The sequence below is a fragment of the Ornithodoros turicata genome, chromosome 6 (genome assembly GCF_037126465.1).
Source record: "Ornithodoros turicata isolate Travis chromosome 6, ASM3712646v1, whole genome shotgun sequence".
In the NCBI taxonomy this organism is placed as follows: domain Eukaryota; kingdom Metazoa; phylum Arthropoda; class Arachnida; order Ixodida; family Argasidae; genus Ornithodoros; species Ornithodoros turicata.
The window spans coordinates 66250869-66276338 of record NC_088206.1 but is presented as its reverse complement, the minus strand read 5'-3'; the positions used below and the strand labels follow the sequence as shown (position 1 = coordinate 66276338).

The 25470-nt window shown below is 46.3% G+C and overlaps 2 protein-coding genes and 1 long non-coding RNA gene across 3 annotated transcripts; 2 read left to right on the top strand and 1 right to left on the bottom strand.

Moving 5' to 3' along the window:
• Window positions 1–194: 194 nt before the first annotated feature.
• Window positions 195–10317, top strand: LOC135397088 (papilin-like). Its single transcript, XM_064628425.1, has 4 exons — window positions 195–512; window positions 5929–6099; window positions 6479–6653; window positions 10257–10317. The coding sequence occupies exons 1-4, from the start codon at window positions 446–448 to the stop codon at window positions 10267–10269; spliced, it is 426 nt and encodes a 141-aa protein (XP_064484495.1). The 5' UTR covers window positions 195–445; the 3' UTR covers window positions 10270–10317.
• A 1370-nt stretch (window positions 10318–11687) lies between these two features.
• On the bottom strand, window positions 11688–12435 carry LOC135398222 (uncharacterized). The gene is made up of 2 exons (XR_010424043.1): window positions 12329–12435; window positions 11688–11863 (listed from the first exon to the last, which is right to left on the bottom strand). It is a non-coding gene; the product is annotated as an uncharacterized LOC135398222 (long non-coding RNA).
• Window positions 12436–20696: 8261 nt separating this feature from the next.
• LOC135398221 (papilin-like) lies at window positions 20697–24291 on the top strand. Its single transcript, XM_064629643.1, has 4 exons — window positions 20697–20762; window positions 21729–21902; window positions 22170–22344; window positions 24189–24291. Exons 1-4 carry the CDS (start codon window positions 20699–20701, stop codon window positions 24238–24240), a joined length of 465 nt encoding a protein of 154 aa, XP_064485713.1. The 5' UTR covers window positions 20697–20698; the 3' UTR covers window positions 24241–24291.
• Window positions 24292–25470: the final 1179 nt, after the last annotated feature.

Here is a 25470-nt window from a genome sequence, read left to right as displayed (position 1 = left end):
GCTCGCTTAACTTCACGGCTATCCTCCGCGAGTCCCACACTTATCATTATTCCGACAAGCCTCAACCCCCTCCTCCTCCGCCTCCTCTCATATATAGCTAGCGTTCAGGAAAATCCACGCCTATGACCCTCATCTGGTACTGGCCAATCGCCCTTAGTGGATAACGGCCATTTCCCCGAGGATGAAGAAGAAGAAGAAGAGCTTCGGAGAGCGCTCACGGGATGGCGCAGGAGGTCAAACGGAAACAGCATGGCGACTCCAGATCGCCCTTTTGCTTCAGTATCGATACTCTGTAGCGTATTTAGTGACTCTACAAAGCGTGGCTCTACGTACAAAGTGGTTGTTTCAAGTGGAAATCCTTTCATAAACCACTATCTCGAAAATATCGCTTACGGCTCCCTGCTGGGCTCCAGACAGCGTGCAGTCCAGGCAGTGGTGTTCCGTGATGATGTTGGCCGACCGTGTCGGAAGTGAGGTGAAACAGTATCTCGAAAGACAGTTGCTGATGATGGGTGAGACAGCATTTTCGTCTGCGTGGACCTGTGTCAACATAGTCGAGGTTCCTAACTTCCGGGTGAAACTATTAACAACTTTCTAGCAAGAATGGCATAACTTCAGTGTTTACGAACGTGCATCGTACAAAGAAAAGAAATACCAGGAGAAAGGTCGTCATGAAGCCATAGGCCTAAGTAGTCAGAAAAAGAAAGAAAAAAGAACACTTGTAATTGCAAATTTTTTTCAGCTGGGTAGGCTGAACGTCCGCGAAGACATCAGTCGGTTATTCGGGGATGATGCTGGGCTCGAAGTTGGTTGAAGCGGGGTAGTTGGTTGAAGTACATACTAAAGGAAAAACTGCAGCAAGATGACGCGGAAAACCGGGTTAAGATACCGTAAACGACAGATAGACAGAATGGCGTAGATGCAGGTTGGCTGGTGGATTAACTCCGTGATAGCTCACCCAAGCAGCAAAATGTACTGAAGGTCGAGTGCAATAGGGGTGAATGGTATGTGTCTTATCAATGTTCTTGAGTATCACGAGTCTGTTCAAGGCCTTCCACCTGCCCGTCCACCCCTATTGCACTCGACTTTCAGTACATTGTTCTGCTTGGGCAGCCCCATATGCTCATCGCTCCGGCTTGCCTGTCATGGAGAGACAGACCTGCAGTTTACTGTCTTAACGCGCTTGTCCGCGTCCTTTTGCTGCAGTTTTTACATGAGTATGATGGTGGGAGTGGCTCGAGCTGGCTGTGAAGACATGCATGGTGTTTTGTTTTTAATCATTTACGCACTTCTTAAAACAAGCTGTGAGGGCAGCGCTGGTGCCTTGAGGGCGGGGTACCCAGCCAGCCTGACATCGTGTAAGAAAGACCATGCATCTACTGGACGACTAACTACCTAAAATTCGTCAACTAACTTTTAAATTGATGTTTTCGAGAGAGGAGAACCGGAGGTAATCGCCTTTTGAATCCAGCCTCTTTCTTAAAAATCCCGACGCGAGCACGCACTCTTGCAGATATAAATGAACTGATCAGAGTGTGGTATCCAAATTAGGCGCAACCATAACCAGGCTCCAACAGCTCCCCATAGAGCCGATAGTTTGAGATAGTTCACACAACACTGGGCACACGACCGATGAGAGTGCAACGTTGTAGAAATTATGCAATGCAGGTCGGCCAATCAGGAGCCATAACTTTGGCTGACCTTTCGACCGGTTCTGGCTACCATCGACTTCTACCGGATTTCACGCCTACCGCCGTTACCCGATATTCAAAATAAATGAAGCTTCTTTTGGCTAAAAGAAATACTTATTTGACACAAAGCACTGCCTCAAAGATCTGATACATGGGTGCACTGTGAATACAAAGTCCACTGCGTTGCTGACGCACTGTAACTAAGTTCGAACCTGAAGCAAAACGAACACAGCTCTCGAAATCTGACGGGGCCAGAGCGTGTTCTTCACTCTCCAACCGCTCCAACTCACGAAGCATTCCAGTTCCGGAGTTGATAGACTGTTCGTGGGATAATAGTCGTGTCCAGGAACAGCACAACACACGTTGAATCACATCGACGCATGAATAAACCAGCGAAAACGTATACAAACTGTTCAGCCGATTGACATCACCGAAACACGGAACACAAGAGGACGCCTTGCCATCGGATTTTATGATGAGCATCTTCTTTCGTTACTTGCACAGTGGAAAAGGCGCTTGTGTGGCACGTAATCGTAATCCTGTTTTTGTTGTCAGGCCTCAAAATCCGACGGCGCCCGAACGCGTTCTTCACGCTCCAACCGCTCCAGCCCACGAAGCATTCCAGTTCCGTAGTTGATAGACATTACGTGGGATAATAGTCGTGTCCAGGAACAGCACAACACGCGTAGAATCACAAACTCTTCTGCCGATTGACATCGCCGAAACACGAAACACAAGAGGACGGACGCCGTGCCGACCGATGCGAGCTATTTCGAAACTATGCTGAAACGGCCGCCGAGACGCTGCACGCACATGCGCGCGTACAAAATTCGATTTCAAAACGTTGTCGACCAATCAGAGCGCGCACACAGTCTGGGCCAATGAGTTTGCAACGTCGTAGGTTGGCGCAGTGGTACATATTCTACAGCCGCATCCTCGGTTATTTGAGGAGGACTGCCCTAACTACGTAGTCGAGCGCAGAAACGATATCGATTCGGCTTATCTGGGCCAGAGAGCGGTCTATCTGAACAACTGTCAGCGTTTATTCCAAACAACTCGATCGCGTGACCCCTCCTACGCGAAACTATTTACTTTTTTTTTAAGTTTCCAGTTAGCGCAGCGAAGCAACTGTGCCTATGAGCGGCGTACAGGTGTGGACGGATGGAGAGAGGACAGCAGGAAGGAGTGGGGGGGGTTAGTATGCGTCCGGGGCCGACTTCAGGGGGAACCGTACCGACATTCGCCTGGAAAGTCTTCGGAAATCCCAGGGAAAACCTGAGACAGCACAGCCGGTGGTAGGATTCGAACCCACCACCTCCCAGTCGTCAGCACGACCTTGGCTACCACCAACGAGAGCGACGCCTTAACCCGCTCGGCCATGCCTGCCTGGTACACATTTTCCCTCCATTTTTTTTTGGCTCAAGAAGTGAGTGGTTTTAGTCTCGGCTTATTTGCATAGCAATTTTTTTTTTAAGTGGATGGGTTTAAATAATGGCTGGCTTTAGTTCTCCTGTCTCGCATTTTCCCGAAAACGACTCATTAATGAATTACCTAATTAATTTAGGTAATTTGTCGCCCAGTAGTTACGGTCTTCTGTCCCAGGATGCCTGCCCGAGCGCATAACTCGTAAACCGCATTTAGGTATCTCTCATTGTTTTGTCAGAAAAATTCATTTAAGAAAAGACGCCCTGTACACTTGTGTCTTCTTGAATGAACTGTGCAGAAACATTCTAAAGGGCATGTCCTGCAGGCACATTTCAAAATGCGCATTTCAGTCGCAACAGTGATGAGTTTGCGAAGCGTCTCCGGTAGTGTACGTGTGTGCGGTCGGCATAAAGATTCTTAAGCACGTCATAAAGCACTGGTCCACTGCGAGATATTTCACACAACACCTAATGTATGTCACTGTTGTGCATAGCGGTGCTGCTGGTAGCACCGCTACAAATGATTTTCTCTCTAGAGCAGTATCGATACCACTACATTGTGCGCTACACATTTCGGTAGCGGTGGTCCTTTCCTCCGCCATCGCTGTGGCTGCGTTCCATAAGGTGGCCAGGTGGCCAGGTGAGGCCTTAGCCTGTCTGACCTTTCCTCCTTTCCTTTTTTCTTCTTCTTTAATAAACATGTCCCCCCCCATAAGGTGAAAACTGTGGGACATCGAGAAAAAAGCGAGGCACCACTGACTTTCTTAACGAAGGCTAATGACAAGGACAAGGAATAACAACACCTCAAAGGTGAATGACTCTCAACTGTATTGAATATTACAACGTCCCATTCTGCCAAGGGGTCAGGTATAGCTCTAAACTAAAAACTAAAACTAAATCAGATGTTTTATATTTTCCGTGAATTCTTGTTGAGAGTAACGCTTCGCGATGCGTGTCTTGTGCAGCACATCAGCATGTACCCCGTGTATAATTTGGGGTATAATGCTGGCCCTGGCAACTTTATACCCAAAATTGCCGGCCATTACTGACACCCACGTGAAACTGATGCAAAAGAAAACCTGTGTCCCTCTTAGCAGGAACATGCAAACAGGCGCGACTGCGCCAAAGCACATATCCCACCACATGTCGTTTGTCGTAAAGGTTCGAGGATTAACAAATTGAACAAACGCATATTACCAGTTGCGTGAAGCTTAGCACTTGAAATTTGAACACGGCCACCAGGTGCGAGGGTAATAAATTAAATTTTTACATAATAAATATAAGCTCTGTAAATATGATGGATGGTATGGTATGGAATATACTGTAAGAAAGGGCATGCAAAAAGTCCTGCTACTCTGCGTGCGTGGGTTGGTAGCAAATGAGCCAGGTTTTATACGAAAATGAAAGCAGGGCTTAATTCCTCGTCAATAAACTGCTCTTAAATGCTGTCCTGTCACAATTGCAATTCCTCACATGTGAAGGACATGGTGCCAAAGCGTTGGCGAATGAAACAGGCCGTCTTTCTGGAAATCGGCTACGCTTTAGGGCATCGCGGAAATAATTCAATAGCCAATTGAAGTATTATACCGCATGCATGTGTTGTTAGCAAACGAGCCAGGTGCTATACGAAAATGTAAGCATTATTTAATTGGATGTCAATTACCTGCTTTTCAATGCTGTCATATAACAATAGAAATTCTAGCGCACACACTCACACATGAAAGATGGGCGTCAGAGCATTGGCGTTTCAAACGGGCTCTCTTTCTGGAAATCGGTGTTATTAGGGCATCGCGGAAGTAACTAAATAACCACGCGAAGTATTATATCGCATACATTCTTCCTTTTCACTGAATTACGCCAGTTGAAGAAATGCATTCATTCATTCAATTGAATCTTCCAACTGGGCGTTGTGAAGTTTATGTTGTGTTCGTCCTATGTTTAATTGCCCCATCCGCATCAACATTGCTGTTTTCCCTTAACCATGAGTAATGACCGGTTGTGAATAGGTCACTTAGCCCACCCTTATAAGTGCTTTGGGGTTCGCATCTATCGACAGAGACATTATGGAATCGAAAGTGTTCGTCTGCGTTATTGTGTTCTTCTTCCGAGTGAGTGACTCCGCAAGAGGTATGTTGCCCCATGTTGCGCTTTGTCTTCTTCTGTAGTGATATTAGGAATGAACGAACTTACAATATTTATAGTTAAGTGCGGAGAACGATCTTGTATATACAGCATACCATTGAAGTTTTTCACAATCGCGACAGAAGAGATTTGTGAATGGAATGTTAGATTAAACGGCACAATGGGCACTGTATGCTAGGTTCCCCCCTTATTGTTTGCATCCAACACGAAGTTTTTTATTTTTGTTTTTGTTTTTATATCTGTTCTTAACGAGACTGCTGTCGGGTAGCATATAACTTGACCGTGAACAAAGTGAACGGAGATCTCATCATATTTCTCTAATCTTGTCTTATTAGCCGCGAAAGCTGTCTAAGTCGCTTCATTGTTAGTATATCAAGAACCTAATAGAACAATATGACTGCAGGCCAACTGGTGAATGAGATTCATGATGAAATCCGTGATGATGGTGCATTTTTTAGTTGCTGTGCTCCTTACCCAAAGATTCATCTACCCCACTCCCTTTAAAGTTCGTTGCTAAAACTTCTCGAAAATCAAGCTCTTTTTTTTTTTCTGTCCCGGTTGCGAGACGACAGAAGTGAAAGCATGAAAATATAATTATCTCTGTCGATAATAAAATTCTATTATACTAGCACATGCTAGCACAGAAATTTATATAGTACATTTTTAAACAGGTCTTCCAGAAAAATGTGCAGTAAAGAGAGGAGAGTGCAATAAAAAAAGTTTCCTGACAAGATACTACTTCAACGAGACAAAGAAGCGGTGTTTCTCTTTCTTCACTTGTCTTGGCGAAGGAGACAAGTTTTACCCAGTTATGATGGAGTGTGTCAGAGACTGCGCACCAAGTGAGGCTCTTTCTGTTTCGGAGGAAATTTCTTAAAGCATGCAATATTATTTTCCACGATCGAATTATTTCCAACAACAGGGAAAATGCACTACGAGACAAGCAGGGCGTATAATTATGAGTTGGTCTACTACAAAAAACAAAAACAAAAGCACTCCTTATATGTGTGCTTAGATCTGTGTTCGATGCTGTGAGAATACGGCCATATATTGAACAGTGTTGTATTGAGCAAGTGGATTGAAACGATGAAACTCACCATTCATCACCCTATAATAAAGCGGCTGCTGTTGTTGTTGTTGTGTTGAAATGTTTCTTGTGAAATATAGAAACAATCGGCTATGGTAGGCTTGTGAGAATGTTTGTGTCGCTTCATTTTTCAGGACAAAAACCAGCAAAGTGCTACAAAGAAAAGGCAACAAGATGCAGAGGAGATATGCCCGGCGAGAGAGCCTGGACGTACGATCTTACAGAGAAGAGATGTGAAAAAGTTGAAAATGCTTGCGACGGTACCAAGAACAAGTTTGTATCACAGGAGCAATGTGTAGCAGAATGCTTGTACGTAAACGGCTGTACTCCTCTATTTTTTACCATGAAGTTACTTGTAATCGATGAGCATGTTCAAATTTTCTCTTCTCGTGATGGGTTTTCGTCGCAACATGGATTAAAACGGCGAGAGATAAAAAAAAAAAGAAGACGAAAGATATGCGTTAAAGGATGCCTGTTAAAGAGCTCAAGAATTCATGCACTGTATTTAAAGGTGGAATTACAGCGGTGGTCGCAGTTATTCTCTAGCGACATTCGCCATCAGGCGTCGTTGCCAACCGCGCGTGCTTTGCAAATTGCTTTCCGCGCATCGTTGTTTGTTTCTCATCGTCAGCTAGGCGTGTAAGAAAGAATATAGGTCTATTTCATGGCCATCGAACAAAGCATGCCCCATAGGCAGTGCCTTACTTGATGACAATACACGCCGGCCACAAATCTCAATTAGAGGAGGCCGGGAAGGAAACCAGAGAAACAACGCCAAACAAGTCCCCAAATCGAGGAGTTAAGGAGGCGAGTTCCACGACCACCTGACACAAGTCGCAAATGGAGCAGTCCAGGACGCGAGGTCGATTGCCACCGTGCACGAACCTCGAATGGGGCTATCCAGGAGACGAGCTCATTGGCACTGGACACTCAAATGGTGGAGGAGGCGAGGTCGCAAAGATGTAGAGCACATGTGCTGGCCACTCGACCGGGATATGAAATGGAGGAGACCATGATTATACTGAGATGACGTACTAGGTTTGAAGAGCACGTCAGGTAGCCTCGAATACAGGAATGAAGCCTTTAGGCGTTTCAATTAAGGTAAAAAAGCAAAGTGCGCCTTGAAGTGCTCCGGGAGCACGTGCGCATGGAGCCGGTTCAGATCGCTGGCCATAAGGAGAGTAGAACTCCGTCCTATAGCTTTAGGTCTCCTTTTGGAATACCAGACCGTGGAGGTGGTGTATGTGTTCTCTGCATGCGTCTTGTGGTACCCTTTTGTCCCAGACTTCAATCCCAAGTCAGATGTCGTCACTTTTGTCGTTGTCAACATGATGCGCACTATTCACAGCCCATCAAGCTACAACAAGGTCGCAGTCGATGAACATCATAACCCATCTTGCTACCTGAACTGGGTTCCATGACCCATCATTAAATGCAAACATCAACATCGCCTCACACGATATGTTATCGCTGAACTTCAACGTGACATAACATCATTCTCCATGATGTGATGGAGAATGATGGCCATCCGTGATGGCCATCATGAGTGAACCAATGCCCCAAGTGCTCCGTTACAGTCCTTTGAGTGGTCATAGGCTGCTGCCTTGCCTCGCGGTGTTTGACATGTTGATGGTGTGCTGATTTTGTGCTTACAAGACACCCAGCATCTTGGTGTTGCTACCAATATTATCTTTTAAATATGGGAATAAGCGACAATAGCTGGCGTTTTGGAATCCCTAGTAAATTACGCAGCCATGCATGCTGATCGCATCCAGACTATCTGACGTGCCTTCGTGTGCCGCAGTTACCTTACTAAATGGCTTCTTATTTTAAATATATTCATACAGATGCTGTCATCCTTTGGCCCAGGAGAACAGTCTCTGCTAAAAACATAGGCGACTCTCACCCTGAGGCTTCATCCCTTAACATTTTCTACCTTCCTACATCCTTTGGTACATATGTTGGCACACTTTACTATGTAGAAGCAGTTACTTTAGGTCGTTGATATTACTGTCACTGCTTTTGCTCATACATTTTTTTTACTTAGCTTTTACGAAGACTTTCCTTTGTGCCTCTTCCTTGGCATCGCTAAAATATTCTGAAGGCACAAGAAGAAGACAGAAGTAATCAAACTCATGCTCAATCAAGACATGAGAAGTATTTCTGGGGGTGGAGGGCGATAATTTATGTTAGGAGTAGCAGAACAAGTCTGGAGATGAGTTCAATTTCTACTCTTTTTCCCCCCTTACGAACAAACAAACAACAAACGAACACCCCCATACACAGGCCTATTCTTTCTTTAGTTTGCACCGCTCTCCGTTTTTTGTTTTTGCGTTTGAGCTCAGCTGCATCCGTTGTATTCACAGTGGCTTCGACCAGAACGGTCTGCTAGAGCAGTACAAACGCAAGAAGGAACCAACTACATTAAAAAAAAGAAAAGGAGAAGAAGAAGAACACTAACAGGGATGACTGAAAAAGGATACCGTGTGCTCCGTCCGAGGTACCATGGAAATGAATCACAGACTGACTGATTGGTTGATTGATCGTCCTCCGATAGTCGAGAATAAAAGTGCATGTGTGGAGGACCTCCTCCAGAACAGTGTGCGACGAACTTGCGTTCCTCATGGACGGAACCGTATTCCCGCTCACACGAAAGAAAACTTGCAGCTCTCTCGTTACAGATGTGGAGCTGAAGGGATTTGAAAAGTTCCATGATAGCTTAGACTTCGCACTCTGATACCATTTGAAGATGATGAGTTCGTGTGTCAATATGCAATTATATGTCTCACTTCACAAAGCACATGATCTCATCCGGAAAGTTCATTTTGAGTCTACGTGGTTTATGCGCTATTGTACGTATATTGCCGTTACAGTAGTCGATACTTTTGCGGTATCGAAGTGAGGATCGTGATACATTTTTTTTAAAAATCGGTATCGGAAAAGTATCTTCATTACAGAGTTACGATAACGCGATCTCCATATCGTTACCGATACTTTTTTAGTTCCCGCACTCTCCCTTCACCGACCATACTTCTTACTCTTATTCATTGTCACTGGTTGACCTAGCGCTCGATAAGAAGCATGTGGCCACGCCTACGTGCATTATACGAAACAGATGTTCACTTTTTTTCTTTAAACCTGGAGGAAATAGCCAAGCTGCTCTCAACGAAAGAGTTCAGGTCAACGAACAGAGGTCAAGTCCTCAACAGTTCGCTCTAGATTCCACTGCTAAGTTGCCGTGTCGCACTGAGTCACGCTCACGTATATTGTGGCGTTGCATCTTCGGATAGGTTTCCTTGGTGATTGGACTCCACGGCATGTGTGCATGTGTGGGGCTGACACTAACGTAATTGTCATATTGGCCTCTGTTAGCTGCCGGAGAGATCACGGCCTGCTAGGATGGCAGAAGACGACTTTGGGAACCCGCTATTGATAAACGTCAAGCAAATGCGTCCGACCTACATAATAGATATATATACTGCCTTTTTTACCGCAAAACTATCTTCTCCCAATTTGCTATTGTACAGATGTGGTGTTCACGTAACCCAGATTTCCATGTTGCATCCACTTCGTATTTCCAACAAAAGTGTCGGGCAAAGTATCGCGTTACTTTTTTTAGTAACGCTAGCGGTAGTCCGTTACTTTAAAAAAGAAGTATCGATATCAGTATTTCGATACTTTTTACTCAGGTAACAAGTATTGGTATCGCGATACCATATTTTGGTAACGGGTACAACAGTGGCATCATGTTACGTGCTTAATGACTTTAACAAAGTAGGCGACGTGCTCGTTTCAGGATATTTAAAAAGGCGGATGGATTTAAAGGTGTTGTGACAGTTGGTTTCCAGCTTTCCCAGATAAATACGAAAAGCTATTCTATCATCCGACATCATCCCATATTCAACTTTTCAGGTCCATGACTTGAGCCGGAATGGAGAAAAACGGCCCCGAAGAAGCGACATCGGTGACGTCACACAGGAGCAGCGAGGGAAAAAGCACGTCTCCCAAGCCAAATGGGGGGAGGGGTGAGGTAACACCGTGGGTCGTCGTATTGTGGCTGCGCCTATTTTCCGAACCAATCTAGCGAGAGGAAAAATTCTTTTTTCCACGGTGTTCTCATAATGAGTACGATGCATATATATTATGCTTCAACACATCAGAGAAAGCGTCGCAACACCTTTAAATAATGGCTGGCTCCAATTCTGCTGTCTCGCATTTTCGCGAAAACATCTAAATAATAAGTCACTTAATTAATTTTAGGCAATTAGTCGGCAGTATAGTTACATGCTCTTTACAAAGTACACATGGAGGAGAAAGCTTTCCCTCACTTCCCTACTTTGATTTATTTTACTTTGCTATCTCTGGCGCGCACACCCTCCAGGTGCTTACAGAACTTACATCAGATTGCAATGACACCAAAGTTATGGCAGCATTTTTATTGTTCCAATGATAAACCAAATCTTGTTAGGGACACTAAGTCCGGGAAACCCACTCCGAAAGGTACTTGAATTCTCTTCCGAAGCCAAAACAGATACTATTTATTGGTTATAACGCGACCGTTCCTGAATTCTAGAGTCCTGCTCGTCCGCGACACAAAACGAAGGATGAGCTGTCTATATGTCTTTCGATTACGCAAAGAAAGAATACTCAAAGCGAGGAATTGATTGAAGCATTAGCTCTGCATAATTTCAAAGTCTATGTTTCTGACTCCCTTTGGTTTGAGACATTCAGGTATAGGACCTTTGAAAGTCAAAAGCAGTGCGACAGAATCGCGCGTTTCTGTCCTTTACGTGAGAAATGATCCATGTATCATAGGTCCTCATCAATCATAGGACAATCATCCTTTTTGGAGGCAGATAATTTGACGGCGGACTACCCTTTATATAAGAAAAATGTCAGTCGGGTCCCCAGGATCGGCCCAAAAAGAAAACAGATGTGTTTAGGGAGTCTGAGCAAGTAAACTAAACAACGTAATATTTCTCGTCCAGTCAGCTACCCACATGGACGGGCACTGGGCGTACCTCAATGACTCTTCAACGACACTCCGCAAGTGCTATCCTCAGGATGTCCTGAGAATACAGCTCGAAGGACGAGGACACGATGACATTAGTAGTAATGTATCAGCTCAACTGGCCCACAACTCACATCTTCGTCTGGACGCCATTAATTAGCAATTAGAGCAATTTGGGACCCCCCACAGTAATTAGGACCCACCAGGGAGTCATTACACTAATTGGGGATCATCTAAGACACGTCCAGACCACTGTGTGAGTTGTGGGCTAGTTGAGCTGATAAAAAATAAAAAAAATAGGTAGAAAATAAAATGAAAAGATAGAGATAGAGTGGAGAGAAACAATTTATTCGAAAATCAACGATGCCGCGGCGAAGAAGCCGCTCCGCAACACCCGAGTGACCAGCGCCCGCCATGTTGGTAGTTTGCACCCAGCAGTTGCAGAGATCGACGACAGGTGGCCACGTAGTTGCAAGGCATCACACCAGATGCCGCCACCGTCATAGCTCTAGAGGAGAGAGACAGAGAACAAGATACTAGCGGCAGGTAAAAATGACAGCACTGCTAAACAAGTCTGGGCATGCGAGAGAAAAGGTCTAACCGCTACTGCTAAACAGAAAACAGTACACATCGGGGGAAAAAGGCTTACGGGGGGACGATCGCTTAGGCCTAACCACAACACTACACAGCTAACACAAGGCGGGAACCACACATCGCTAAACATGCGAGAAAAGGCTTAACACGAGCGCGGTCACCGCTAAACACGGCAAACATACGAGAAAAGGAGCGCGCTTGGGCATAACCTCAACACTACGCAGCTAACACAAGGCGGGAACCACACATCGCTAAACATGCGTCAACAGGCTTGGACACCGCAAAACAAGTCTAAACATGCGAGAAAAGGCTTAGCACGAGCGCGGTCACCGCTAAACACGGCAAACATACGAGAAAAGGAGCGCGTCAAATCACTCACCTTTTCCCCCGCGGCAACTTCCAGGCAGAAACTGAGCGAGCGCGGAGAACACACGTCTGCTCTCTATGAGAGGGAGCCAGAAACTGAGCGAGCGCGCGGAGCGCACGTCCGTCTTCCGCGACAGCCCGAGAGAGACTGAGTGAGGCGACGCGCAGCGGCAGCTATGGATGCGCGCGCGCCCTCTGCTCCACCCGTCCGCGCATGCGCGCGCGCGCGCAGCTCCCTCTGCGCCGGCCGCGGGTGTTTTCGGTTTCGGCTCTCCGCTGCGCGCGCTCCTAGCGGCGACGGGTGGCTTCTGAGCTTCACTTTCGTTTCTTTGCGCGCGCGTTTATCTCTATAAAGGCACCGCGCTCGCGTCATCATTCTGACCGATACGTGAAAAACGTCATGTGTGGTTTATTCTCCTGCGCTTCTCGTCGTCGCAAGGAAAAGACAAAAAACGAAGCACTTCGCGAATTTATACGCGGCATCGTGGAGGAAGCCTTTCAAGTCCACCGCCTGGAATGGTTGCAAGCGCGTCAAGAAATGTGTCAGGACAAGATGAAGACGCTCGATCGCATCTTAGCGGCGGACAGACTGGCGAAAAAGAAGTCCAACTTTAGCCTGGACAATCTGTATTGGGAACGCAGTTCCGATGTAGAGGACGACGACGAGGATGTGTAAATAAAAGCGATACATTTCTCTTCGAGTCTCAGTCTCTTCTTTTTCTTCGTGCAACGTGTACGCACGCATCATGTCTTCCCCCGAACCTTTTCGTTTCCTTCATCCTTTTCGCTGTATCTTAAGCGGCCCCTCCATGTGCGGCAAATCTACGTTCGTTGCTAACGTGTTGAGGAACCTGAACGACGTGGTAGACAAGCCTCCGTCACAAATATTCTACGTGCAGAAATATGCTTCGCCGAGCATGCAGGACGAATTCGGGGACTCCGTAAAATTTACCAAGGAGCTACCACGAGAGTGGGACACGTCGCGCGCTACGCTGATCGTCGTCGACGATCACATGACCGACGCCGGTTCCTTGAAGGAGGTGACCGATCTTTTCATTCGGGGTTCTCACCACGCCAACGCGTCGATCTTCTTACTCGTTCAAAACATCTTTTTCGACAGTAGCCATTTTAGAACAATATCCTACAACGCCAGTTACGTCGTCCTGTGGCGCACCGTGCGCAGCGTGCACCAGATGGAACATTTTGGCCAACAGCTATTTGGCAGAAAAAGATTGGAGTATTTTCTGGACGCATATAAACAAGCGATGTCGTCGCCCCACGCATATTTACTCGTGGATCTTCACAACTATAAGCACGAGGATCACAGGTTGCGTAGCAATATCTTTCCGGGAGAACGTCAATATATCTACGCTCCGAAATGAATCTCCGCCCTCACCTCACTTTACTCAAAGTACTCTCCACTCTACCCCCTACACGCCGACGCGACGTCTTGAGACGTTCGTCCTCGTCCGACATGAAACACCTATCTGAAATTTGCCTCAATGTATTGAACGGAAAGGTGGCTCTAGCTCCAGATACGTTCGCGCGTTTGAAGAAGCACAAACGCTTTTTACGACGGCTCGCCTACAAAAAGATTCACAAGAATCCGCAACGTTTGAAGCGCTATCTGTCTCAGCAGCGAGGACAGGGCGTTCTTTCGTCGGTGGTTCCTCTCCTGCTTTCCGCCGTGTTGAACCTTTTCGCCAATGGCCAAGGGAATTGAAGTGACCACCTCCTCCTCCATCGGAAACATTCTTTCCTCGAAGGAGAGTGACGACGTCAAAGTGAAACTCATACTGCAAGCACTGTATCGCATACTCAAGCAGTACGGATTTGACCCCTACGACAATAAAAACAAGGCGTCCGACGCTACAAATGACTTTGACTATTCGCTCCTCTCTCCAGAGGTGGACGAAGAGGAAGCGGAAAGGGTCGTCTCGGAATTAAAGAAGGTTCTTTCCTGGGATCGCGAGGGTTGTGTCTCCGTGTCGGGCAAGCCCATCAGACACTCCTCCGTTTACGAACTCGTCAATTATTTGTTGCAACGTAAGACGGGAAAGAAACCTTCCTGGTTCCCCAAAGTCTCGAAACTATTGCGTCTGATTTCTCTACCCAAATCTCGCGAGCCTCAACAACAGCAGCAGCAGCAGCAGCAGCAGCAGCAGGCCTCCATTGCGTGGACGACTTATGGAGGGATATGAGAAACCAGAGGGTGGTTTGGGGTGGGTGGAACGTTATAGAAAAGCACATCACTTGAGCAAAAAGAAGGCTCTCACCATTCTCAGAAAGCTGGATGCCTACACGCTCCACCATCCAGTCAGAAGAAAGTTTAATAGGAGACGCATCATCGCGCTCAAGATCAACGACGTGTGGCAAATGGACCTCGCCGATTTTTCAAAATACAAGAGATTCAACGGTGGCTACCGCTACATTCTCGTGGCAATCGATTCTCTCTCCCGCTTTCTACGCACCCTCCCACTAAAGACGAAGCGCCCCGCCGAAATGAAAAGGGCCATGATAAGACTTTTTCGGGGAGGTAACGTACCTACACGCATCTTTTGCGACAGAGGCGGGGAATTCTACAACAAGACCGTCAAGGAGTATCTCTCACGAAAGAAGGTACACATGTATTCTACCTTCTCTCCAGTAATCAAAGCATCGCAGGCAGAGCGCGTCATACGCACTTTACGCGACAGAATATTCCGTTATTTTAGAGTAACGGGAAAATACCACTTCGTTTCCGCGCTTCCCAAGATCGTGCGCGACTACAACACCACCAAACACAGGACTTTGGGCATCAGCCCGTCCGAAGTCACGCCCGAAAACGAATTGGAGCTGTTCAATAAGATAAATGGGAAGCCCGTCGTACCCTCCGTGAAAAAGGAGCTCAAACTGGGGGATAAAGTGAGGGTCTTACTTCACAGAAAAGGTTTTCATAAGAGCTCGGAAAGGAGTTGGTCACCTCAGATTTTCACCGTCTCCCGCCTGAGAGACACCTCTCCTCCCGTCGTGCACCTGGAAGCTTACCGGGGTAAGGAAGTGGACGGATCTTTCTACCCGGAGGAGGTACTCGTCGTAACCCGAGACGCCAATCAGCCTTGGCCAGTAACGAAAGTGCTGAGGAAGAAGCAGGTGAACGGTCAGAGCTTCTCCTTGGTTCGCTGGTTCGGTTACGACAAAGAACACGACAGTTGGGTGCCGAGCAGCGACGTGGTCAAGATTGGGAAATGATGCCAGACATCTACGTCCACCTGCTCTCGAACGCCAGCATGGATAAGTTTCTCTCGAATAAACTCAACGCCTTCACTGTATAGCTTTCGATAGTCCGCTTCAGCTCTCGAATCGGTATAAAGTCGGTCTGATGGATCTCAGCATAAGTAACGATTTTTTAAATATCGGGTACGAAAGGCAAGATGCGAAAATCGAGGTTTCTTTCGAGGACACGGTGGAAGCCGGCAGAACTTTTCGTGTCACCTCGGATCTCGAGAGGGATTTGGGAAAAGCCCTTTCGGAATTCAACGTTTCTTTCGCGTACAATAAATCGCGATACGACTTCGTCTTACCCGTGGACGTGAAAGCCGTGGAATTGGACCCTCGGCTCGCACAGGCGCTCGACGCCTCGCTAGCGTCCCGCGAAGCAGGTCGTGCGGTGAAACCCCCCAAATTGAGCGAACGCGAAGCCACCTCCATCTTATTGGAGCACGCCGCACCCGTCGCTTTCGGCGACGTCACTCTGAATTCGGAAACCACATCCCTACGGAACACACTCAACAAGTATTTCCAGACGCACAAGCTGGACGCCTCGCTCGAATTCGCGGTTACGGGTTTAATAGTTGTAATATTGTTCTTCTACACTTCGTAATTCTATTTACAATTTATTCTTCAATTTTTCTCCTTCATAACTTGTGCAGCGTTAATACAAAAACGCACTCTCTTTCCTATTCGGACGGGTAGACGCACCACCGTCCAGATACCTCTATCCATCGTTACGTCATCGGAAGAATTGTAGCACCCAATCAGACGCCAACGCGGAGGTACACATAACGTTCTGCTTTACCCTCTTCAAGATGATGGTGGTGGTGGTGGTGGTGGTGGTGGTGAAAGGGCTTGCCGTCTTGCTTCAAGCTGAACTTCACTACATGGCACAGTCCTAGCCAACCATCATCCCGAATGACAACGTTCTCGTCTCTCATTTGTTGAAAACGGGAGGCGTAGCCCATTTTGTAGCCGTGCGTAATTCGAGGGTGGTTCCATAAGTTTCCGGCCCGACCAACTTTTAATAGTCATAGAGACGAAACAAGTGTATCACTTTTCGACATAGTGACCCTTAACTTCGATGCACTTTTGACACCTTTCAACAACCATTCTTATACTCTTGAAAAAATAGTCCGAAGTTTTGTCCGCAAAATCCTGGAAAACTGCCTCTTGCACCTCACTATCGTTTTGAAATCTCCGTCCTCTGAGATCCCTCGTCAAGTTTGAGAACAAGAAGTAGTCACTCGGTGCCAAGTCTGGACTGTATGGTGGGTGGTGGATTTCTTCGAAGCCGCACTCGTTCAGTGCAGCCTCGACAACAGAAGCCGTGTGGACAGGGGAATTGTCCTGGAGCAACCGGACACATCGACTCAACCTGCCGCGCCTCTTTTCCTTGAGCGCAGTCGGTGCAGGAGTGAAGCATAATAAGTCGCATTCATTGTGGTGTTCCTCTCTTTGAAGTCGATGAGGAGGATCCCGTGACAACCCCAAAATATTGTTGCCATGATCTTCTTTGTGGATTGTGTGACCTTGGCTTTTCTTGGATGTGCTTCTCCTGGTTTGCGCCATTCCATCGACTCATTTCTCGAAAGGGGATCATAGTAGAGCACCATAGTCTCATCCCCTGTGACAATTGACTTCAATATTTCTTCTTCGTTCTCTTGATAGAGCTCCAAAAACTCTTTGGCACAGACGATGTGTATTGCTTTTGAACTGACCAGGGAAGTCGTGACACCCATCTCGCACTGACCTTTTTCATGTGAAGGCCCTCGCCGATGATGCGAAAAACGGTTGTTTTGGAAAGCCCCAGCCTTTCTGAGATTTCCTTCACTTTCAGACGCCTGTCGCTCAGCACTTCCTCCTCGACAAGAGACAAATTTCCTTGTGTCACCACTTCCACTGGACGACCATCGCGTGGATCATCTTGAATGGACTCACGCCCCAGTCGAAACTGCTTAGCCCTATCTTTTACCGTTATGTACGACGGAGAGGCTTCCCTGTACACGTTGTCCAGTCACGCTTTAATTTCTTTAGGCGAAAGTCCCTCTTTTGTCAAGAATTTTACCACAGCGCGGTACTCGATTTTTTCCATTTTAACTGAAGCGTGCAACCTGGCGGTTTGAAATGCCGCTCTGCAACCGACAAAAGCATGGAAAGAGTTGAGGTGGTGCTCCGGCCCTACAACAGATGGCGCCACGCGTCCTTAATCGCATTTTCAAATTCGCGCGCATTTTCTACCTCGGGCCGGAAACTCATGGAACCACCCTCGTAGATACATAATAGGATCCGCCTCTCGTTATCAACAAACTCTACAAATCATGGGCGAGCACGTTGCCATTTGGGAAGGTGGTTGGCTAGGAGTGTGCTATGTGCTGAAGATACGCACCTATCTAATTCACCCATACAAAAGGTGTCACAGACAACACGTTGAAATCGCCGTTTGGAGCCGACACAGTCGGCGGGGTCGCTTGGTACAGTTCAGAGCTCCTCCTTTAACCCAACGCCACACGAAGCAGGTGTTTTATATTTTCCGTGAATTCTTGTTGAGAATAATCCTCCGCGATGCGTGTCTTGTGCGGCACATGAATATGCGCCCCGTGTATAATTTTCGGTATAAAGTTGGCCCTGGCAACTTTATACCCAAAATTGTCAGCCATTAGTGACACCCACGTCAAGTGATGCAAAAGCAAACTTGTGTCTCTCTTCGCAGAAACATGCAAACAGGCTCAACTGTTCCAAAGCACAGATCCCAGAGGCCAGTTGTCGTAAGGGGGGGGGGGGTATGTTTAATAGAATGAAAAAAAGAAAAAGAAAGGTTCCAGCGTTAACAAATGCATATTATCAATTGCGTGAAGCTTAGCACTTGAAATGTGAACACGGCCACCGGGTGCGAAGGTAATAAATTACAAGGTTTACAGAATATAAGCACTTGAAATATGTTCGAGATTTACATCTATAAGCTTTAAGTACATCGCAAACGTATGCGTATAGCGAATACATAGTGCTGCACGCGAGAAAGTATATAATGTTGTATAGCAGCCATCATCCGCCAAGGGGGGAGGTGGTATATGCTATAAGAAAGGGCATGCAGACAGGTTAATCACAAACAAAATAATGCTACTCTGCATGCATGGGTTGTTTGCAGGTGAGCCAGGTGCTATACGAAAATGAAAGCAGGGCTTAATTCTTTGTCAATTAACTGCTCTTAAAGGAGCATAGAAAGTGGGTAGAAAGAAAATTCTCTTGGACCGCGTTCAAATGTCGCACCACTGAATTATGTTTTTACACCATAAATACTGTCCTAGCGAACATATTACGCCCACGGCAGACGTTTTAATCCCCCGCTCGCGCGATTTCTCCGCTTTTCTGTGGAGGCCACGTGACAAGCAGGAGAACGCGCGTCACGATGTGACGAAGCACCTGCATCCACTCACAGGAGGGATCGCAGTGTGACGTCAGCCGGCATCATCAGTCAAACACGGCAGAGGTGGCGGAGGTCTGAACGTCGTCTGCTGCGTACGTTTCTCGTAGTTTCTTCAGATAGACGCTTGTGCTCAGCAGCTCGGGTTGCGGTGTAGGTGCTTATTCTTTCTTCTTCTTCTTGGAGGTTAAGTGAGGTCAGCAAATGTGCATGGCTTGCTTTGCCGTTTGCATTGCTCGCTCGCGTCAGGTATAGATTTATCGACGGAGCAAGACATCGCTTCAGATAGATTCAGAAGTCGGCGCCAACGGATTTCACGACGCTCGGTGGTGACTCGTAATCAGTCTCATTGATATGTAGACTGCATATTCGGAGTTTAGTGCCAGGTTGAACATCCTCGCGTTGAATCAGGGCAAGCCACCTACTTCTTGCTGGCTCATTTGCCGGAACCTGATGCATCTGAAAGCCACGCGTCCTTTTTGTTTTCGTTTGCGCAGCTTCGAACTCCACACAGCATCACTGCAGGCCTCCTCAATCAAGCACGTACACACTTGTGTAACATACGTGCACGGGTAATTATACAGGCTCTGTGCTCTACCTTGATTAAATGGAACAAAAACGAGAGATGCATCTAAACGCGAAGAGCCACATTGAACGCCGCCACATACAAGATGCCGATGCCGACGTACATGCGGTTCGTACTCTCTTCTCGTAGACGCAGGAAATTATGATAAAAGAACCACGGTAACGAGCCATCGGTAAACAAATACAATTTTCAAAACGTTTGTTTTCCTGTTTGATATCTTAGAAGGAATAGCAGTGAACAAGTATAGCACGTGGCTCTGTCGAGAGCAGACGAATATTTTTTTGCAGCGAATGAGGCGCACCGCCGGTGTGACGTCACAGGACTGCAGGAGTGGCCTGGAGATGGTGTCCGAAAACCTCCCGCCGCGGGAGCGTTTTTTACAATTAGATTGCGTTGTAGTGGGACCTTATTAAGCAGAAATATTTTCCGTGTACCCTCTTCATAGGCCATTTCACGAAATACCAGCGGTTTTCATACGGCTTGAGTACCCTTTCCATGCTCCTTCCATCACATTAGCAATCTATCATACACTCACACATGAAGGATCGGGTGCCAATGCTTTGGCGTTTGAAACGGCCGTCTCTCTCGAAATCGGCTTCGCTAGGGCATCGCGGAAATAATTAAATAACCGCCTGAAGTATTATATCGCATGCAGGGTTGTTAGGAAACGAGCCAGGTGCTATACGAAAATGAAAGCAGGCTTTAATTCCATGTTAATTAACTCCCTTTAAATGCTGCCATATCACAGTAGAAATTCTAGCTCACACACCCACACATGAAGGATGGGTGTCAAAGCATTGGTGTTTGAAACAGGCCCTCTTTTTGGAAATCGGCGTCGTTAGGGCATCGCAGAAAAAATTAAATAACCACCGGAAGTATTGTATCGCATGCATTGTTCTTTTTAATTGAATTATGCCAGTTGAAGGAATACATTCAACTGAATTACGCTACTGGGCGTTGCGCGTCTTGTGTTGTGTTTGTCCTATGTTCAATAGCCCCATCCGCTATAACGCTACAACATTGTTGTTTTCGCTGTATCACGAGTAGTTTCCGATTGTGTATAGGTCATTTAGCCTACCCTTATAAGTGCTTTGGGGTTCACATTTATCGACAGAGACATCATGGAACCGAAAGTGTTCGTCTGCATTATTATGTTCTTCTTCGGAGTGAGTGACTCCGCACTAGGTATGTTACCCCATGCTGCGGGTTGTTTTATTCTGTAGTGATATCAGGAATGAACCAACTTAGAATATTTATGGTCAAGTGCGGAGAATGGTTTGGTATATACAGCATACCTTTGAGGTCTTCACAATTGCGACAGAAGAGATTTGTGAATGTGAGAATAAACGGCACAATGGGCACTGTATGCTAGGCTCTCCTTTTTTTGTTGTTGTTGTTGTTCGACACCAAGCTTTTTGTAGTGTTTTATTTTCATACTCCGTCTGTGACCTGACTACTGTGGGAGTAGCATAACCTGACCGTGAACGAAGTGAACGTATCTCTCATTATATATATTTTTAGTGTTGTCTTATTAGCCGCGGAAGTTGCCCAAGTCGTTTCAGCATTGTTAGTCTATCAAGAATCTAATAAAACGACATCAACGCAGGCCAGCTGGTGATCATGGTGCATTTTCTAGTTGCTGTGCTCCTTACCCAAAGATTTATCTACTCCTGTTTCTTTAAAGTTCAGCGCTAGAACTTCTCGAGTATATACTTGACCGTGAACATAGTGAACAGAGATATCATCTCCGTCTCCGTCATATCATCTCCATTTAGTCTTGCCTTATGGTAGCGGCGAAAGGTGCCTAAGTCGTTTCATTGTTAGTCTGTCAAGAACCTAATAGAACAATATGAATGTAGGCCAGCTGGTGAATGAGATTCATGATGAAATCCGTGATGATGGTGCATTTTCTAGTTGCTGTGCTCCTTACCCAAAGATTTATCTACTCCTCTTTCTTTAAAGTTCAGCGCTAGAACTTCTCGAAAATCATTAGCTTTTCTTTGTTTTTTCTGTCCGGGTTGCGAGACGACAGAAGTAAATGCATGAAAATATAATTATCTCTGGTGATATATAATTATCTTGGTTGAAAATCAAATTTTGTGAACCTAGCACATGTTAGCACACAAACTGATGTATATATCAATTCCTAAGGTGGCCTTCCAGGGAAATGTGCAGTAACAAGAGCAACGTGCAAAAAGCGAAGTTTTCTGACAAGATACTACTTCAACGCGACAAAGGAACGCTGTTATTCTTTCTTCGCTTGTCCTGGCGAAGGAGACAAGTTCTACCCAAGGATGATGGAGTGTGTCAGAGACTGCAGACCAAGTGAGGCTCATTCTGTTTAAAAAGAAAGATTTCCTAATGCATGCAATGTTATTTTCCACGATCGAATTATTTCCAATGCACTGCGCAGGGAAGCAGCCCGTATAACTATCACCATCGTCTACCACCAGAACATTACATGTCTGCTCAGCTCGTTCTTTGAAGCTGTTAGAATATAACAATAAATTGAATACTGTTACATTGGAGTGTTTCTTGTGAAATGTATCAACGATCCGCTCATGATAATGTTTGTGTCGCTTCATTTTTCAGAACAAAAACCAAATAAGTGCTTCGATAAAAAGGCAGCAAGATGCAGAGGAGATACGTCTAAAGAGACAGCCTGGACGTACGATCTGAAACGGACGAAATGTGTAAAAGTTGATGACGCTTGTGTCGATACCAAGAACAAGTTTGTATCACAGGACCAATGTGCAGCAGAATGCTTGTACGTAAACAGCTGTACTCCTCTATTTTTTACCATGGAATTACTTTTAATCGATGAGCATGTTCAAATTTTCCCTTTTCGTGATGGCTTTTCGTCGCATCATTAATTTAAACGGCGAGAGATAAAAAAGGAGGAGAAGAAGAAAGATATGCGTTAAAGCACGCATGTTATAGAGCTAAAAAATTCATGCGCTGTATTTCTAGGTGGAATTACACCGGTGATCGCAATTATTCTCTAGCGACGTTCGCCATCAGGCGTCGTTGCAAATCCGGCAATCGTTGTTTGTTTCTCATCGTCAGCTAAGGACCTGGAATGGGGCTATCCAGGAGACGAGCTCAGTGGCACTGGACACTCAAATGGTGGAACAGGCGAGGGCACAAAGATGCACAACACATGTGCTGGTCACTCGAAACATGAAATGGAGGAGACGATGATGATACTCGATGCTGAGATCACGTACTTTGTTTAAAGAGCACGCCGGGTAGCCTGGAATACAGAAATGAAGCCTTTAGGCGTTTCCCTGCGGGGTAAACAGCAAACTGCGCCTTAAAGTGCCCCGGGAGCACGTGCGCCTGGGGCCGGTTCAGATCAGTGGCCAAAAGGACAGTAGTACTGCGTCCTTTAGCTGTGATATTTGGGCCTTCTTTTGAAATACCAGGCCGTGGAGTAGGTGAATGTGTGTTCTCTGCATGCGTCTTCCGTTTGTGGCGCCCTTCTGACCCAGCCTGTAACCGCAAGTAAGATGTTGTCACTTTTGCGAGAATGTTAGCCAACATGGGCCCTAGCCCTAGCCCTATTCACAACCCATCAAGCTACAGCAAGGTCGCAACCCATGAACATCATAACCCATCTTGCGACCTCAACTGGGTTCCTTGACCCATCATTAAACGTCAACATCAACATCGCCTCACACTATATGTTATCGCTCAAGTTCAACATGACATCACATCATTCGCCATGATGTGATGGTGAATCCGTGATGGCCGTCATGAGCGAACCTATGCCCCGAGTGGTCAGTTACCGTCCTTTTGAGTGGTCATAGGCCGCTGCCTCGGGCTGTTAGACATGTTGATGGTGTTCTGATTTTGTGGTGACAAGACACCCAGCACCTTGGTGTTGCTAATAACATTATCTTTTAAATATGGGAATAAGCGGCAATGGCTGGCGTTTCGGAAACCCTAAATTACGCGGCCGTGCATGCAGATCGCATCCAGACTCTCTTACGCGCCTTCGTGTGTCGCATTTCTCTTACTAAATGGCTTCTTATTTTAGATATACTCATATAGATACACTCCTCCTTTGGCCCTGAAGAACGGTCTCTGCTAAAAATATAGGCGACTCTCACCCTGAGGCTTCATCCCTTAACATTTTCTGCTTTCCTACATCCTTTGGTGTACATGTCGGCACACTTTACTTTGTATAGACGCAGTTATCGTGTTGTGCCTTCCTCTATATGTGTCCCTGTCTTTTTGCTGCATAATATCTGCTATGTTACTTTAGATCGTTGATATTACTGTCACTGCTTTTCCTCATACATTTTTTTTACTTAGCTTTTACCAAGAGTTTCCTTTGGGCGTGTTGGTACATACCAACTTCCGTGGTATAGCGCTAAAATATACGGAGGGCACCTTTTGGGGTGTGTGTGTGAGGGGTGTGTGTGTGAGAATTTATGTTAGGAGTAGCAGAAGAAGTCTGGAGACGAGTCCAATTTCTCCTCTTTTTTTTCCCTTACAAACAAACAAACAACAAACGAACACATGTACACAGGCCTATTCTTTCTCTAGTTTGCGCTCTCTGTTTTTTGTGTTTGCGTTTGAGCTCACCTGCATGCGTTGTATTTACAGTGGCTTTGACGAGAAAGGCCTGATGGCACAGTACAAAAACAAGAAACCATAGAGATAGAAAAGCCCGCTAACAGCGATGTATGAAGAAGGATACCGTGTGCTCTGTCTGAGGAACCATGGAAATGAGTCACATACTGATTGATTGATTAAAAAATAATACTAAAGAATAATAATATTTTTTGCTTCACTTCGGATCTTTCCCTGACAGTCCAGAATAAAGGTGTGTGTAGCACCACCATGTTGTTTCCGTTTCACTTCCAGCCCCACCTCTACTTCGGCAGTAGAAATAGATGAAGTTCGGCAGTGGAAGAAGACAACACTTTGAAGAGTGCTGCACGGATGGCGCAGGAGGTCAAACGGAAACAACATGGCGGCCTTTTGCCTCAGTGTCGATACTCTGAAGCGTAGCCTATTTAGTGACTATAACTGACAAGTGGCGTTTCGGAAATAAGTATTACAAAGACCAGACGCATTCGCTATTTTAATGGCTGTTGACGGAAGCGAGAAGAACCATTTCCCGCTGTTCGGGTCTTTTTGTTCCACATCAAGTTGTGCTGAGGCTGAACGTTCGCGAATACAGTCAGTTATTCAGGGATGATGCAGGGTACCGAGTGGGTCGAAGCGGGGTAGTCGGTTTGAAGTACATACTGAAGTAAAAGCTGCAGCGAAAGGACGCGGACAAGTAGGCTAAGACACACTAAACGATAAGCGATGCTTTATTGCAACTTCCACAGAAAAAACACAATCAGGGGAGCCCAAAAGCAGCACGAGGCTGATTGACAAGGGAATTACCCCTTTAACATGACCATCGCGACGGCATGCAGCAAGGGAACAAGATCATCTATTCAGTGCTAAATATTGTGGAAACCAGTGATTCCACAACCTCGGGGCGTCAGTTCGTCCGTTCCGTCACCGAGGAAGACACAGCAAGCAAAAAGGTTCGAACAACAAACAAGGGTGTATTACATACCGCTTTCGAACAGCCGGCAGCCGCCAACACTCCTTGAGTAACAACTCCCCAAAACTTCAGCCCCGCTTAAATCATTTACAAAAACACCATCAGCGCCCTCTTCCAGATGGGCGTACCCGGGAACGACGCCCTTATCGACACGCTTGGTCGACTTATTAAGTTCTATCGACCCAGCACCTGGTCGCGATACCCCCCCCCCCTCCCCTTTCAAAGTCCAAGTAAAATGACCTTCACACATAGCGCATGTCCAGCACAACATCATCCGGGATCGACGGGGCTCCTTCCTGTCTCGGGAGGAGGTCCGGGCGGTGC

Excerpts from the sequence above, each read along its gene's own strand:
- LOC135397088 (XM_064628425.1), top strand. The coding sequence starts at position 446 with ATGATGTTGGCCGACCGTGTCGGAAGTGAGGTGAAACAGTATCTCGAA. Across the intron at positions 513-5,928 it reads AAGACAGTTGCTGATGATGG|GTCTTCCAGAAAAATGTGCA; the intron begins GTGAGACAGCAT and ends ATTTTTAAACAG. Across the intron at positions 6,100-6,478 it reads TGTCAGAGACTGCGCACCAA|GACAAAAACCAGCAAAGTGC; the intron begins GTGAGGCTCTTT and ends TTCATTTTTCAG.
- LOC135398221 (XM_064629643.1), top strand. The coding sequence starts at position 20,699 with ATGGAACCGAAAGTGTTCGTCTGCATTATTATGTTCTTCTTCGGAGTG. Across the intron at positions 21,903-22,169 it reads TGTCAGAGACTGCAGACCAA|AACAAAAACCAAATAAGTGC; the intron begins GTGAGGCTCATT and ends TTCATTTTTCAG. Across the intron at positions 22,345-24,188 it reads CAATGTGCAGCAGAATGCTT|TGGCTTTGACGAGAAAGGCC; the intron begins GTACGTAAACAG and ends TTGTATTTACAG.